Source organism: Artibeus jamaicensis, unplaced genomic scaffold (genome assembly GCF_021234435.1).
Source record: "Artibeus jamaicensis isolate MK-2021 breed Jamaican fruit bat unplaced genomic scaffold, CSHL_Jam_final contig_384, whole genome shotgun sequence".
NCBI classification, from domain to species: Eukaryota; Metazoa; Chordata; class Mammalia; order Chiroptera; family Phyllostomidae; genus Artibeus; species Artibeus jamaicensis.
The window spans coordinates 14,944,739-14,962,093 of NW_026521810.1; the positions used below are offsets into that span (position 1 = coordinate 14,944,739).

Consider the following 17,355-nt stretch of genomic DNA (forward strand, 5'->3'; position numbering starts at 1 on the left):
CCTATTCAAAGAAGCCTAGGTCTAAAGCAGTAAGTCAATACCTGCATGGCAGGTGCTGTTAGGGTCTCTGTGACTTACAAGTCACATCATAATCATGGTTTTCCTCTTAGCAACCTGATGATTCTCCCTTCTCCTGATTCTTTCTTCCTTAGAAATCTAGCAATCACAGGCTTCATTCAGTGCAGGGGACTATAAAATTCCTATCACTAGCCAAGATCCACCCCCCAGCCCGAGCAGCATTTCACAATTCCTGTTTCTGCCCAATGCTCTTCACCTTACATTCAAAATCTTAAAAGCTGAACATTACTTTCCCCCATCTCTCCCCTCCTATCTTCTCTATTTACTAGAAGAGCCTGTTGTTCTAGCACTCTGCCTAGTCTGTCCTGAAATTATACGTTAGTCCCTGCTCTCTCACAATGAGACCTTAATTCATCTTTTTCTTTTGTTCCTACGGCCGTTTACTGATTTGGATCCTCTTAACTTCAAGTCTATTTCACCAAAAAAGCTTCTAACTGGTCTTCCTGCCACAGGCACTAATCTCTCTCCCAACACTAATTTTCCTAATACGTGCCATTTTTCATCATGGCCTTTTCTGTTTAAAACTTGTGGTGCACTAACCTCTCTCTTCTACCCCAAAGTCTGTATAGAAAGAGCAAAAATTGACTTTAGTGTGGCAACCAAAATTCCTATTTACTTTGCTCCAATCCTCCTTCCTAATTGTATCTCCCATGTTAAAAATACTATCACCTTACATTTACGCAGTGTGTAACTTAGAAAACATTCTTACAAGCTCTGACACTGCACTGTCACACAGGTGAAACAGGCATTAGGATCCTTCTTTTACAGAAGGAAAAACTGACTTCTAGCACTGAACTACAAGTCAAAACAAAGGGTCCCTGATCTGCTTTCCCCTTAGAATCACAGGTTAGTCCACCAATCCTTCTAATACCTCAATCCCACCACTAATACACAGGAGTCTTCTGCTCCAGACACTCCGGTCCCCTCACTGTTTTCCTACCCACCTCACTCCAACACACCTCATGCTTTCTTAGCTCTGCCCTTTACCTCCTGCCATTGGCTCCTTGGTACATGCCCCTCTTGTTATAAAAACACAGAATTTCTTCAAGTCGAGTTTAAATGACACTTTTTTTGAAGTGCCTTCTCTGACACCCCCAAAAACACTGTATTCTACTTGCCAACACTACGGAAGCTGTAATTACTGATTTGACACTTATTGCCCCAGTCATACTATAGCCAGTTCATTTTATGGTTACACCTTCCCTATGCCCTTCTAGGAGGAAAAATTATTAGAGCTTTCTACTTTTCTCACAGTACCTATCCCAGTACCTTGTACATAAGGACTCAAAGTTATGGATTATACGGCCGAGGCCAGTGTCTTTCAAACAGCCAGGCACAACCCATGAACAGAATGAGAAATCAATCCGGAATGTCACAACCACTGTTTTTGTTTCTAACAAAATAGAACACACCTCTCGCAGTAAAGCTGAGTAGTGTTTTATAAAACTCATTTCATTGCATATGTATGTGAATATTAGATCATAATATCAAATACATTTTTTTACTATGTATCGTATTTTTTTAAAGCTTGAAAGCTGCTAATGTGGATGACCCAATTTCTAGGCTCCAGGGTTTTACATTTAAAACAGGAAGTTATTTACTCTCCACCAAACAGCACGCACTCTGAGAAAATTCAGCTAAATAAAATATAGATAGTACACAGGCGCTGAGGGAGACAAAGCTTAGAAGAGTAATGAGTGTAGGGGAAACTGTGTAAAGAAGTGTTTCTTAGAGATGGTAGATGGAATATGCTGTAACACTAGGTATTTAGTTTCCAGCTTCTGCCCTTTGTTTTAGCAAAAAACCTCTTCAGAAGGGCTTTTAAAATTTCCTCAAAGCGCACTTAAACACAGTCCTCACGGCAGCCTACAATACAAAGGGATGCAGGATCCACCCCCCACCATGCCAACCTCATTTCCTACCCCTTTCACCCTCAGTCGCTTCCCTCCAGCCACAGTGGCCTTGTTGCTATTCCCAGATCATTCCAAGTTTCAAGGCCTCAGCACATGGTGTACACTCAGCCAGATCCTTCCTCCTTTAAATACCCTTCCCTTCCAATGTCCCATCTTTAGAAGGGGCCTCCCTGGCCACCACATCTACAGTAGGCCACCAACTCTCTAGACCCTTAACCTGCTGTATGGTTTTTCATAACACTTGTCATCTCCTAATATGCTCTTGCATATTTATTCTTGTATGATCTATCCCAAGGATCCATAACCTTTTTCTGTAAAAATCCAGGTATTAAATATTTTCAGCTTTCTGTCACAAGTACTCAGCTCTGCCAATGTAGCACAAAGGCAGCTTAGACAATATGTAAATGAGCAGATGTGACTGTATTGCAATAAAACTTTTTTTGCTAATTTATAATATATTTGATTATGCTATTACAGTTGTCCCATTTCCCCCCTTCACTCCCCTCCATCCTGCACACCCCTCCCACCCACATTCCCCTCCTTTAGTTCATGTCCATGTGTCATACTTACAAGTTCTTTAGCTTCTACATTGCACATACTATTCTCATCCTCCCCCTATTTTCCACCTACCATCTATGCTACTTATTCTTTGTATTTTTTCCCTCTCTCTCCTCCTCCCAATCCCGTTGCTAACCCTCCATGTGATCTCCATTTCTGTGGCTCTGTTCCTGTTCTAGTTGTTTGCTTAGTTTGTTTTTGTTTTAGGTGTGGTTGTTAATAACTGTGAGTTTGCTGTCCTTTCACTGTTCATAGTTTTTACCTTCTTTTTCTTAGATAAGTCCCTTTAACATTTCATATAATAAGAGCTTGGTGATGATGAACTCCTTGAAGTTGACCTTATCTGAGAAGCACTTTATCTGCCCTTCCATTCTAAATGAAAGCTTTGCTGGACAGAGCAATCTTGGATGAAGGTCCTTGCCTTTCATGACTTGGAATACTTCTTTCCAGCCCCTTCTTGCCTGTAAGGTCTCCTTTGAGAAATCAGCTGACAGGTAGCTGCCCTGGCTGGTGTGGCTCCGTGGACTGAGTGATGGACCAAAAACCAAGGGATTGCCAGTTTGATTCCCAGTCAGGGCACATGCCCGGGCTGCAGGCCAGGTCCCCAGTAAGGGGTACATGAGAGGCAACCACATATTAATGTTATTCTTCCTACCTTTCTCCCTCCTCCTCTCTAAAAATAAATAAATATATAAATAAATGAGATAAAAAACAAAACCAAGTAGCTGGCTGGGTTTGGCCCACAGGCCATATACTCCTGCTATATTCCTTCTAATAAGAGTGTCAAGGGACAGGAATCTTCTCTAGCCTCAAGTACACTTTTGATAAATGTGTATCATGTAAATAAATAGTATTAGTCTGGAGGGGGGAGGTACATTCTTCTTCCACCCCCACAGATGCAAATAACATGGTATTCAAGAAGAATGAGGCCAAGCTCAGCAGCTCCGTTTCCATCCGGTTAGTATCACACTGTGAAAGATGGTCCAAAAACCACTGTCAACAGCAGTGACCATCTCACACATAAATGCCTCTGGTCACAACTGGGACCTAGTAGGAGCTTGTTAAAACACACGATTGCTGGGCTCCACTCCCACAAGTTCCAGTTCAGCAGGTCTCGGGTATGGTCCAAGAATCTGTGTTTCCAGCAAGTGCCCAAGTGATGCTGATACTGCTGATACTAAACTACACTTTGAGAACCACAGGATGAGAGCACCCGAACACTATAGTACTAATATCTTTATACTATTAAAAAAAATAAAAGAGCCACAAATTCCTGAGGTTCCAGTGATCAGGCTGCAGGGGGACTGAAAAAGAACAGAACCATAAAACAGCCTGCAGCAGAACCACTGCTTCAGTAAAAATGAGGGCAAAAAACCACAAGGTCTTTAATTTTTAACAGCTTGTCTTTCAAACACTCCATTTTCACTTGCAAATCTAGTCTTAACTGACTAACACAATAAACCAAACAGGTCAAAGACAGAAATCACCAGTGGGTGGCTAACTTTGATAGCAGGCTGAGTATTAGATCCATAATCAATTTCCTTAAAATTACTTTAAGAACCATAACCACCTGGCTTTCTATTGTTAGATGTCAAGAGTGTTTTCTAGATGGATACTAGAGATCCAATCTCATTACAATCAAATACATCTACAACTTTCTTGGCCTTAGCACCATTTTTTTAAAGAAACCTCTGTGTCTTGAAAGCCAAATGGAGGAAGAAATGAATGCACAAACAAAAGAAGAAAGGTGAGGCAGAGGTCCAAGTAAACTGCTAGCTTGTACACTGGGAGATGCCACAGGAGCAAAAACAAGCCAGAGGCCAAGGATGCTGGATCAACTGTTGGACAGCATGCTTGCTGTCTAGAACTTCGCAATGTTTCTAGAACGTCCACAGCTATCTTATCACCACCACCAACTACCTTGCTCATATCAAAACAGTCTCTTTTGGTCCTCTGCCCTGGACCTGTGACTCTGGATTAGCCCTGTTCTCAGTTGTGGCTGAATTGCAACATGTATACATTTCTTATGCTACCTTAGCTGAAAAAGGAAAAAAAAGAAGAGAGAAAGAGAAAAAAAAAGAAATATACCTACAACGAATTACCAAAATGATGATGAGTCTACCACTACCAGATAGAAGCTACACCTATCCTCTAAATTCACTACAATAAAACTTACAACAATTTTTTAAAGTTCTACATTTGTAAATGTACGGGACTTTAAAACAACCCCCCAACTCACATTCAAACTACTCTGGCCCTGGCTGGTGTGGCTCAGTGGATTGAGTGCTGGCCCACGGACTGAAAGGTAGCTGGTTCCGTTCCTAGTGGAGGTACCTGGTGAAGCCTGGGTTGCAGGCCAGGTCCCTGCTTGTGGGCATGTGAGAGGCAACTGGTTCATGTTTCTCTCGCACATCACACATCCATGTCTCTTCCTCCCTTCCCTCTCTCTAAAAAGTAAATAAAATCTTTAAAAAGAAAATTACCTGAAGCCATTACTTACTCCTCCAATCTGAACAACTCACAAAGTGATTAGAATTTATGTACATTTGTAGCTGTTTCTAAAGTGGGTATCTGTTATGATGGTTATGTATAACTAAAGTAGGTTAGAAATGATTTTGAGGTGAAAAAGGTAAAATTTAAGTTCTTAAAAGAGAAATTCAAGAAGCAGAAATCCACAAAGTTAACAGACCATTAAGTAGATGGCAATACTGCATCAAAATGTATCTACACAACAGACAGCATATAGTCAACGATGAACTGGCAGACGCCAAGTGCACAAGTCTAAAGATGATTTCGGCCAAGATCAAGTATTTTTGGTGAGATGATTAAATAACAAGAGCTGATGCATATATACAATGGAATATTACTCAGCCATAAAAAATGACCTTACCATTTGCAACAACATGGATGGATGGACCTACAGGGTATTATGCTCTGTATGTGAAATACGTCAGACAGAGAAAGACAAAATAGTGTATGATTTCACTTATATATGGAGTGTAAAAACACTAAACAAATGAACAATCAAAACAGAAACAGGCTCTCAGATACAGAGAACAAACTGATGGTTTCCAGGGTTGGGGGGTAGGTGGTAGTGGTTTGGGGGCTGGGTGAAAATGATGAAGAGATTAAGAAGTACAAGTTGGCAGTTATAAAATAGTTGTGGGGATGTAAAATACAGCATAAGGAATACAGTAAATAATACTGTAAACTATTTATGGTGCCAGGGGGCACTAGATTTATCTGGGGAATCACTTCATAAGTTACAAAAGTTTAACCACTATGCTATAATTGGAAACTACTATAATATTGAATGTCAGCTATAACTGAAATGGAAAAGTATTTTTGCTACAAATTTAGCATCTGAATTAAAATGTGCTAAGTGTAAAATATATTTCAAATTTTTACAACTTTGTAATGAAAAGGAATGTAAAAATATCTCAACAAATTTTATGCTGATTACATGTAAAAATGTTGTTTTGGATATACTGGGTTAAATTATTAAAATTAATTATACCTTAGTTGTTTCTGTGGCTACCAGAGAATTAAAATTACACATGGCTAGCACTAGATTTCTATTGGAAAGTAATAGCCTACCCCATCTGCAAATATATTTGCTATATCGCCTTCTCCTTTGGGTGATTTCTAAAAAGCTTGCAGAAAATGTTATGGAGCAATGAATGAACCTGAAGATATATAGTATTTCTGACACGGAGTGAAGATCCTTGATCTTGGTCTAATGTAGGAACACCACAAGTAAAGTACTCATCCACTGCCCCTTGATGTTGTAACAATCACCACACTTGCCAGGAAGGGAAGATTAGCGCCGCCTCTGCAACCACTTTGCATGTACATATCTACAGCTATACAAACACAGTGCACACTTAACATTCATTTCAAACTGCTATTAAAGGTATCGGAATCCCTAGCAGTGTTCATGACACTGAGCATAAGATCTCTAATTATAACTACCTGGTTCCCTGAACCCCACCCCCCCAGCTCCCAGCATGTTATTTTGTTCTTACAGAAAAGAAGGGACATGTCTGGAACAATTCCTGTAATCCCTGCCTGTTTTACCTCAATGTCCTTAACTACGAAGTTAGAAAGCTGCCCACTGGTTTGTACTGCCTAACCTCTACAACCACAGAGGACACCAAAGGAGAAGACTGACACTGGCTGAAAAAGAACGACAGACACAGGGTCTAGTACTCCAACAGTTGCTATATAATCATTAAAACTGAAAAAAATAATACTGAACAGAAAAATTAAACATTTAATCCCTTGAGCTCTTTTCTCTCCATAAACCTATGAGGAAAACCTATCTGAACATATTCTCACACACCCAGATAGATGTGTGCTGAGACTCTCACAGTCTGAGCACAATATTGTTAAGAAAAGAAATGTACTGCTGGGCAGAATTATAAGTAATTGTGAAACTTAAAATGAAAACAAGCTTTTAAAAAAGGAGGAGGTTGTAAATATTGCCAAAAGATTGTAATACTCACATGATTTAATTACCCTGTCACAGAATATAAACTTTAAGGACTAATTCCAGCACAAAGGAAAGGAGCCACAGCCCCTGCGACAGGAAAGCATTTAATTCCCAAACACGTGTTTCAAACCCTGTGAATGTTATCATCCTGCAGCAGCGTCAACAACTTGTGGCAAGCTCTGGAGGTGACTGTGAGTGCTACTCAAGCAGGTAGTCCATAAATATTCGCTGAATGAATGACTGACTGAACCAGGAAACTCACACACATAAAGCAATTAATATGCAGGACCCACAGCCAGTTAATCTGAAACCAGAGCCAGGAGTAGATAGAAAACAGTACCCCGAGTCTAGTCCCAGGTCATTCCCCCAGGAGCCAGCTCCAAGTTATTTCTGCTGTGTAGTTTATTCATCTCATCTTACTTTTATACTTCTTTCCCCTCAATCTCCCTCCCTCTTAACTGGCTTCTCCAGATAGAACATAAGGAGCATTTTCCAGTCTTGTCTCTAACAACCACCCACAAATTCAGGGGACCTCCCAAAGGTCAGAACTATGCTAGGTAGTAGGGTATAAAGGTAAGTGTAATACTATACCTACCCCTCAGGCAGCTTGTGGGGGAGGCAGACAGACAAGTAAACAATTGCAGCACTAAAAAGTGCCTGGAGAATAAGGCAGGAATGCCACCCGATGATCCCTTTGTTTTGCTCTGTGGGAGGGGAGGGTGACAGTCTTAGAAGGGCAATAGGAGAGAGTCAAAATTAAAAAAAGAATTATAGTCAAAAGTGCTTGTGACTGCTATAATAGTCAGTGTGTCAAGTTAGTACTCTACAGTGACTCTTCTAAGGAAAATTCTCTTACTCTGGAAAAAGCTGAAGTTCATGAAACTGGCACTGAGTATTATCAAGAGAGGAGAACCCCTCACACAATTCAGCAGAAGATAATGTGCAAACAGAATTAGTCATAATATCAGGAGGCTTCATCCACTACTGCCTGCCCTTCCTAGCTGAAGGTGACTAGACTGACCCACTCTTGTGACTTCCACTGGCTTTTTCTACCAGCAGTGCTGGACTTGCCGGAACCATCCATACTTTCTCCCTGACATCCTTTGCGGCCATTGGCTAAAAGTCTGCCAGACTGCTACCTGGGACAGTGGCCATGGAAGAGAGAAACTGACCAAGTACATGAACTGGTTGGACCCACACTCTGCTTTGTAACTATTCAAAAAGAAAACAAAAAACACAATTAACAAATACATTGGAAGAGCCTGAGACAGGCAGTAGGGGTGGCACCACAGAAGTTACTTTTAACAAGCACTTTCATCTCATTAGTTTTACAGGATGCTGAGTTTTCATCTTCTGGTACCTGGCTGCTAGGATGTTTCACGAGGCACGAGAGTTGGCTTGTTTCTGACTTCCTGCGGCTACAGATCACTTCCAGTTTCACGTCCACGTTGCCTAACTTTCCTCTGCCTCTTGTCCTCACCATCCCAGGAACACCTTTTTCTTCACCACGTCTCTCCTTACCATAGAATCTAGGTAATAGGTGGTATGTTCCCTTAGAAAACTGTCTGCCTTATCTCTTTATTTTCCACATGAATCAGAACATGGGCAATATTTTTTAAATTATCATATTTTTTAAATGCTCTACTCGGTATACCTCTTAAGGGGTTCTTTCTTCAACTTTAATTACTGACTTCAATGAGTGGGAAAAAAAAAATATACCTCATCATTTTAAGGAAATAAAAAACACTGTGGCCCCTAGCACAATACCAAAATTCATCTTTTATAAACAAAGATTATAATTATGAACAGCATTCCACTTTTATGAATATGAATTATAGGAATTGTTTCCTTTGAGTCCATATTCATGCCAATAATTCAAAAGCAGCATTTATCATGCAATAAAAAACACTATTTGTAGGATAATCCAATGATGCCTTAACCTTCACTAAAAAAACAACTTTTAAAACCTCTACTTAAAAAAAAAACACCAAACCTCAGCAAATGTATTAGTATGTTATAAAGCTGACATTTTGAAAATTATGATTCATAAATATAGATTTCTTTTTTCAAATACTGTATGTAAACCTAACAGGAAGGGATTCATTTGGTCATTTCACATCACAAGTTTTGTAAGTTTCTACTGTGAAAAAGCTTTCAATATTTAGACAAGTTTGCTGCTGATACATCTCAAGAGTCTAAAACTAAAAGGAATTCCTTCAAAATTAAATCCCCAATTTAAAAAAAAGTAAACTTTGCCCTGGCTGGTGTGGCTCTCAGTGGGTTCTGCATCAGCCTATGAATCAAAAGTTTGCCGGTTAGATTCCAGGCCAGGTCCCTGGTTGGGGGATTGTGAGAAGCAGCCCATCGATGTTTTGCTCACACATCTATGCTTCTTTCCCTCTCTCTAAAAATAAACAAATAATATATTTAATATACAAATAAATAAGATTAAAGCTTATTTTATTATATTAACTTAAACATGAATATCAATATCAGAAAAAGGAGCTTCAGAATAACTTTATAAGAAATCATGAAGTCAAAGACCCCAAAATTAACATGTTTACACTCTTATCTTTTATTGAAAGTCAAGATAAATTCACTTATTGAAAATGAAAAAGTCTAAGTAAGAATGTCATAATTTTTTAATAGATCACAGTTAAAGACAATAAACTGCCTGACACTGTAAAGATCTTTTTCAGCGGGAGTTAACTTATTTTGCGACAGGAAGGCAAAAGTCACCACATTAAAATCACACGCTAATTACCAATCTTGTTTTTGCAACCCCCAAATCCTGAAAGCAAAATCACTGCAATTCACTCTGGGATGGTTTGTATTTTTAGTGTCAGGCAGAATTTTTAGAAAGAAGAAAATTTAATCTACTAACAGAAGAGTGGTGTATAATTTCAAAAAATGGTACAACTTTCAAAAACTAGATTAATGGCCTGCCTACTCACGTACATTACATGTTGAAAACAAACAGTTGAGATGCTTCTGAGAATAACAAAACAATGTGATTACCTGTTCATTTATTCACTATCATTTTTATGTATGAAAATCTTCAAACAGCTAGGGAAAATATAAATTAGGTAAAGAAAAGGGTTCTATTTGAAATCTCAAATAATTATATTCGAAATTAAGAGTGGCCCATAAAAAGTTAAGAAGACCCTCAAGGAAAAAGTGTTGGAAATCACAATAGATTCCCTCTTAAACTGGGCAGAATTACTAGGGAAAAAACTGGCAATTATTGTGATCTGTTTACCCCTCCCTGATGGCATTTTTTTAAAAAGATTTTATTTATTTATGTTTAGAGGGGAAGGGAAGGAGAGAGGGAGAGAAACATCAATGTATGGTTGCCTCTCGTGTGTCCCCTGCTGGGAACTGGCCTGCAACCCAGGCATGTGCCCTGACTGGGAATTGAACTGCACTCGTCTGGTTCACAGGCCCGCGCTCAATCCACTGAGCTACACCAGCCAGGGCTCCCTGATGGCATATTTAACATTATGCTGTAGAAGCCATAGTTAAGGCAAGGAGTTATGTCTCATTTATTTATCTTCATATTCCTTAGTACTTAACATGGGCCTAACTCATAACAGCAACTGAAAAAAGGCTGAATGATTTAAGGCAATTAATGTATTCCTAACTCTGGGTAATCAATTAGGTTCCAACTCATGCAAGCACATTCATAACTTTATTTTAGCTAATAAGCACTGGGTAATTTGATGTGTTTTGTTAAAATCTGAAAAGCTATTAAATGGTTTTTGAGCTCTGAATAACATTTTTTAAGTATTTAAAAAAAAGTATGTAGCCCTGGCTGGTGTGGCTCAGTGGACTGAGCATTAGCCTAGAAAACATGCCTAGGTTAAGGGCCAGGTCCCCAACTGGGGACATGCAAGAGGCAATCACTCTGTTTCTCTCCCTCCACTCTCTCTAAAAATAAATAAATAAAATCTTTTTTAAAAAGAAATAATGTTTAGCATTTAACGTTTAGTAAAACATTAAAAAATACTCTCAAAATTAAACTAGAAAATAACTGGTTTCACTGTGTACCGTGGTATTAGTATGGTGAACATGAAGTGACAGAGCACTAGGCTGGGAAAGTCATGCCGGGCAAGCAGGAGACAATGTGGATGGAGCACGGCCATTCCCACTCAGATTCTGGAAGTGTGGGGAGCCTGGTTCCCACCCTTAGAACCAATTACTTCTGTCCCCATCTACATGGTGCTGCTGGAAACTGAGGTATAGAACTAGTTTAGTCTATGGACTCGTTAATACCACACAAAGTCGGACCTTTCTGGACTCCCAACAATTCCACTTCCATCAACTCTCTAAAGCTCTAGTCCAGAACAAGAGAAAGCAAGTAAATTATAGCCTTGGGCCAAAGAGGGCCACATTCAGCCACATTCTGTGTTTGTAGACTCTGCAGGGTAAGAATGGTTTTTACATTTCTAAATGGTAAACCTTAGAGTCACATTTCATGAAAATTACATGAAATTCGAATGTTAGTGTCTATAAATAAAGTTTTAATTGGAACATGGCCACACTCATTCATTTACATGTTATCTATAACTGCTTTTATACTATAATGGCAGAGATGACCTCATAACTCACTAAGCTGCAATATTTACTACCTTGCCCCTTTACAGAAGAAGCATGTTGACCATGAGTTTAAACATTCTCCATGATCTTGGCTGCATGTCCTTTCTGAGGGATAGTCCACTGCTTCACAAGGCAGAGACTCTGAGCTTCGTAACTTTAAAATTCTAAGGCTTGTATTTCCCTAAGAATATCTTTCCAACCAGTGTGAAACACTAACTAATCCGAAGCACTCACTAAACTTCTTCTACTCATACATTACCTATAAAATCAAGAGTACACAGTACTTACAGAGCTTGGTAAATGTCCAGCTTGGAGCTGTGTTGTCCAAAGTTACATCATTATATATACATAATACAGCGCAACTCATCAGGGTGGGCACAAAGACAAAGTAACAAATTACATGCACACAGAAGGTACTGAAAAGGAAGCACAATGCAAGTACCACATTGTACTTGAACAGTTCAGATCTCTCATTAGACTATTACATCAAGTTCTGGGTCACACTACTGAAAGCGAACAAGAACTACAGAGAATTTTGGTGTTGGACAGGTGAAACCCACTAAAGAAATGCTAAAAGAAATGGGATTAGTTGGCCCAAAGAAGAGAAAGATGAAGAAAGAACTAGAATAGTGAGGGTGTCAAATTATGTGTTTGTTGGTAGGTTTAATTCCTGCTAATAAAAATAACCATGGCCTTAACTAATGTTCAACAAAACATCTAATAAATCAAATGTGATTCTTAATGAGACTGCCATTCCTGCCTTAGGCCCTAAACTAGACCCTTAAAAGATAATCACTTGTCAAATACTGTACTATGAGTCTTCAACTGATGTATTATAGGAATACTCCTTTTTCAGAAACATCTGGCATTATGTAGGTTACCACAAAAGCTGTGCTATTGATACCCTAAAATTCTGTAATATTAAAGTAACTAAAAAGTAATGTTAAGTTTCAAAGCCACGTGCCATTCTAGGAGATCAAGTAGAGGAAAATGGGCTTAGATTACAGAATTTGTTATATCCAAGAATAGTGGCACTGCGGGATTTTAATTATCCTGAAACAACGATTTTCAACCTTTTTCATCTCATAGCACCCATAAACTAATTACTAAAACTCTGCAGCACACCAAAAATATTATTTTTTGCCAATTTGACAAAAGAAAGAGGTATCATTTTGATTCATTCACACCAGATGGCTAACCTTGTGTTAGCTATTGATATTTTTTTTTAATTTGACAATCTAAGGGAAGAGAGGTCAGTGCCCCTGATGAAATAGGTACTTCATGTTTTAAAAATTCTTGCTGCACACCAGTTGAAAATCACTGTTCTAAAAGACTACAGGGATAAAGGAATCTTCTAGGATACCATTCATTTAGAACACAGTCTGGAACTATCCGGATGTTTTCTTGAAGCAAAGAGAAAAGAGTCGCAAACACCTTTTCTTCCACTGCTATGATACTGTAATTTTAACTCTCCCAGTTCTTATGAGTAAGGCAGCTTGCAGCCACTGCTAATGTTAATTCTGTCTTGCAGGTGGCCAATGTATACACGACTACAGCCTAGATAAACTTTAATAACCAAAAATAAAATTTGATTAGAACTTTAATCACAATTTATTTTAAATTAGAGGTAGGAAATATATTTCCACCAAGCAGAAAAAATGTAAAATTAGGTATTGTTTCAAAATATGTCTACGAGCCTAAATACAATATTATTTCAAAGTCTCCATAGCTGAACACAGTAAGTGAAAAGAGTACATTATATTTTCAATTCATTTTGTGACTTTCAAAATACGGAATCCTTGAACACAAAATATTCTGAGTCAATTTCAACATTGCAATTAGTAATGCAAGTTGTGAAACTTGGTCGGAATATCATTTTAATCTGAGTTTTTCCACCTCAAAAATCTAAAGCCTGTATTTCCTTAAGAATATCCTTCCGACCTGTGTGAAGCACAAACTAATCTGACTCACTAAACTTTCTCCACTCCTACATCACCTACACAAGATTTTAAAATCAAGAGTACACAATACTTTCAAGCCACTTCTACAACCTTGCAATAACCTTACCATGATAAAGTTTTCGCCAAGTCTCTTAATACTTTTTATTTGAAGACCTGTGAAAGTGAAACAAAGAAAACACACCCCCTCCCCCTTTTCTGAACCATATGGCAGTAAACTGAAGTTAACTTATTTTTTTTACCAGCTCCACGCCTATACATCGGCCCTGGACATTTCTCTCTTTGTGCCCTGGGACGGGGCTGGAGCTGCCTACTCACTCGCTACAGGACCCCAATCATGTTGTTAAATCGCAAAAAGCAAGTCCCAGACGCCCCCCGACCGGTAATGAGACATCACCGCGGTCGTTTCCCAAAACCCAGGCGGGCGGCGGGGCGCGCCCGCTGAGGGGCCCGCGGCCGGCCGGGAGCGAGCCCGCTCCGCCCGGCGACCGAGCGGGGAGTGTGCTCGCCGCGGCCCGGCCGGACCCGCCCCGGGAACCTGGCTACCCGAGCCCCGGGACGCGCCGCGGCCTAGCGGCGAGGCCGGGCGGAGGGCGCTTCCGTCTCCCGGCCGCCGGGTCCGCCCGTCGCCCCGCGGGCAGGGCCACTCGCCCGCCTCTCCGGGCCGCCGGACACGCCCGCCGACCCCGGGCCAGCTCCTCGGTCTCCTGCCTCCGCCCGCGGCCCCGCTCCGCGTCCGCGCCGGGCCCTTCCGGGGTGGCGGGCGCGCTAGGCCGCGGCGGGGCCCGCGGCCCCGGGATCGGCCGGGCGGGCCGCGGCGGCCGGTACCGGCGGCCCCCAGGGCCCGGGTCCCGCCGGTAACGGGCCCCGCCGCCTCCCCTCCCCCCCCCATGACAGTGCAAACCCTCGGCCGCCCGCCGCCCCGCCTCCGGCACCAGGCCCCGCTCCGGGCCGCGGCTGCAGCGGCGGCGCTGCCGCTCTCCGCCGACCCCCGCTCGCTCCCGGGCCCGGCGTTTCGGGGCGGCTCGGGCCGGCCGCCGCCTCCGCCGCCTCCGGGCCGCCCTCCGCGGCTCCGGGCCCGGGAGGGGGAGGCCGAGGCCCGGGCGGTGGGGGCGGGGGCTGCTCTCACCTTCATGTCGGGACATCCTAGTTCAGACGGCGGCGGCGCGGCCCCTCCCGGGCTCCGGCTGCAGTGTCCCCCGCGGGGTCCCGGCGCTGCCCGCGCCGGCCGGCCGATCCCACTCGACTCCCGGGCTCGGCCGCGGGGGCGGGGTGGGCAGGAGAGCGCTCCCGCGGCGGCGGCGGCGGGGAGGCGGCGCGGGGCGGGACGGGGGCCGGGCCTGGCCGGGGCTGAGCTCCTCCAGGAGGCGGGTCCGACGCCGCGGCTCCGCCGGCGCCGCCGTGACTCGGTCACTCTCGGGCCCGCCGGCTCCCGGCTGCGGCGCCGCGCTCCTGAAATCCCGCTCCTCCCCTTCCCCGGCCCGCCCCCCCGCCCTCTCCCGGCTCCCGGCCGCCGCCTCCTCCTCCTCTTCCTCCTCCTCCGCCTCCTTCCGCCGCCCGCACGCCGGCCCCGCCTCTCGCGGCCCGCGCCGGGCCCAGCCGCCCGGAGGCCCCGCGGCCGGAGGGCGCGGCGGAGGCGGCGCGGTGGCGGCGGCCCTGGCCGGTGCTCTCCGGCGGGTCGCTGTCGGGCGCTCGAGCCCGGCCTCGGTCTGGCCGCTGGCGCCCGCGGCTCCCGCTGCGGCCTTTGCGCGCGGCCCGGTCGCCCGCCTGCCCGGCCGCCCGCTGCCCCTCCAGCGGCCCGCCGCGGCCGGGCGGGGGGCGCCCTCGTCGCGGGGCGGGGCGGGCGCTTCCGGACGGCGCCCGGGGCCCGCGCGGGGCCGCGCCCTCCGGAGCATGGCCGCGGGCGGGGAGCGGCGGCCCGGGACCCGCGGAAGGGCGGTCCGGGGACACGTGCTCGCCTCTCTTCGCGCCGGCCCCGCACCGCGGAGTGGCTGCCGGCCTCCGCCGGCGGCGGCAGCCCCTCCGGGCGGGTCGCGATCGCGGGCGGGCGCGCGGGGAGCCGGAGGCGGCCGCTGGGCCGCGGGGTTTCGGGGCCGCCGGCGGCGGCGCTGCCAACGGGACCCGCTCGGAGTTTGTTTCCCAGCCCGGGCCCGTCGCGAGGGGTCTGCTTCCAAAACTCTTGGGGGTGTTCGTGTGTGTGTTTCTGTTGGAGAACTCGTTTTCCGTTATTTCTCTTGTTACATTTTTTCCCTCTTCACTGTCAACTTTGTTTCCAGGCAGGAATTCCCCAGAATTTCTACCGCCCCCACCCCGCGGCGACGGGCAGCGTGCTCGGCGAGCAGGGAGGGCGGGCTCTGCTTCGGGGTCAGGACCCGTCGGCCTTGGGTTCTGGTTCCCACACCCCCGGTGTAACCTTATTAAGCCTGTTTACTCCTGGTGACTATTGTAGTGTTTCAAATATGAAAGGCTATCCTTTCATATTTGAAATTGACCCTTTTTTTAAAACAAAACTGTGTCCGTAGGCTAAGTGTACTGAAATTGGATCGTAAGGTGCTGTTTGCTTTAGGATTGCCCTTGATGTCCACCAACCAGCTGTGCCACCCGGGCCAGATGACATACCTCCTGTGCCTCGACTTCCGCTTCTTTAAAATGTGCATGGTAGCAGATAATAACACTATTAATAATGATCAAGTTAACAGGCATTTGGAGGATTAAGTACTAAGTTGTATGTCAACTATCTAACCCAGGACACAGTTAAAAAACAGTTTGTTACCATATTTCATTAAATCCAGTTTTAAGATACTGTTTTCAAAGATATTAAAAAGCTTGTCATAAATACGTACGAAGTCACTCCGATCTATCCAAGGATTGTATTTGATAGTAACCAGTGATCAACTAGATAACAGCCAGTGTAAGTTTTAAACAAACCGAGATTTAAGTGAGGATTTTGTCACCAGAAATATTTACGTTGCATGCATGGAGCTTCTGTCCAAATTTAGTACATCACAGCTGTTGGAGAAAGAGGCCATCAGGGCGGCAGTTGGAGAAGAGAGAAATAGGCTTCAGACAAGGCGAGCGAACACCTCCTCCGTCGCGCCCCGTGCCAGCGCCTTTCTAAGCGTTTTGCAGCATTGGTTTGTGTGGTCCTGGGGACCGCACCCTGAGGCCTCGATTGCTTAGGCTGTAAAAGTGAAGGCAGCACCCCACACTCGGCCTCGTGTTGAGTAAATGATGTCTGTAAATATGTTAAGTTACTGGCGTCATTAATACTCCAGTCTGATACAATGCTGAAGCAGGTACAAGAGTTGACAAAAAATCCGGGACTCCAGGAAAGAATGAAAGTATAGAGGTTTGTTTTGGTTTGGGGAGTTACCTAATCCTGTTCGTGAGAGCCAGCAGGTAACTGTAAATCTCAGGGAATGTCAGGTCTTTGGTAGTTATTTCATTGTTGCCAATCACACAAAAGTGAAAAAGTATTTTCACCCACGAGTTCCGGAGCTAGAATCCGCTCCGTCCTACTCCGTCGCCATCTTCCTTTTCTCTCCACAAAAGTGAGAAAGTGACCAAAGATATTTTTTGTTTGAATAAGAGTAAGCAGGAATATTACAATTATTTGGGGGATTTCGTGAGTGGAAGAAACATTTCCTCAATTCAGTCAAAAGTCAGGCCCTTCAATTTATAACAACCTGTTTGCTATCCTGCCCTATGGGAGATTTCATCTTTTTTTAAAAAGGATTAATTTGAATACACCAAACTGTCC

The 17,355-nt window shown here is 44.0% G+C and overlaps 1 protein-coding gene across 3 annotated transcripts in view; it reads right to left on the bottom strand.

The window, feature by feature from the left end:
• KCMF1 (potassium channel modulatory factor 1) overlaps positions 1-14,916 on the bottom strand; it is a 72,441-nt gene extending 57,525 nt beyond the window's left edge. The window contains exons 1-2 of one of the 3 annotated variants that reach the window (XM_053664547.1): positions 13,705-13,824; positions 7,637-7,745 (exon numbers count right to left, since the gene is read on the bottom strand). In XM_053664547.1, coding sequence (XP_053520522.1) covers positions 7,637-7,745; positions 13,705-13,707 — 112 coding nt within the window. In that variant the 5' untranslated portion in view covers positions 13,708-13,824. Of the gene's footprint in view, positions 1-7,636; positions 7,746-8,401; positions 8,648-13,704; positions 13,825-14,724 lie in introns of those variants that run through there. The other 2 variants (XM_053664546.1, XM_037159680.2) reach the window with 2 other exon arrangements.
• Between the last annotated feature and the right edge of the window lie 2,439 nt (positions 14,917-17,355).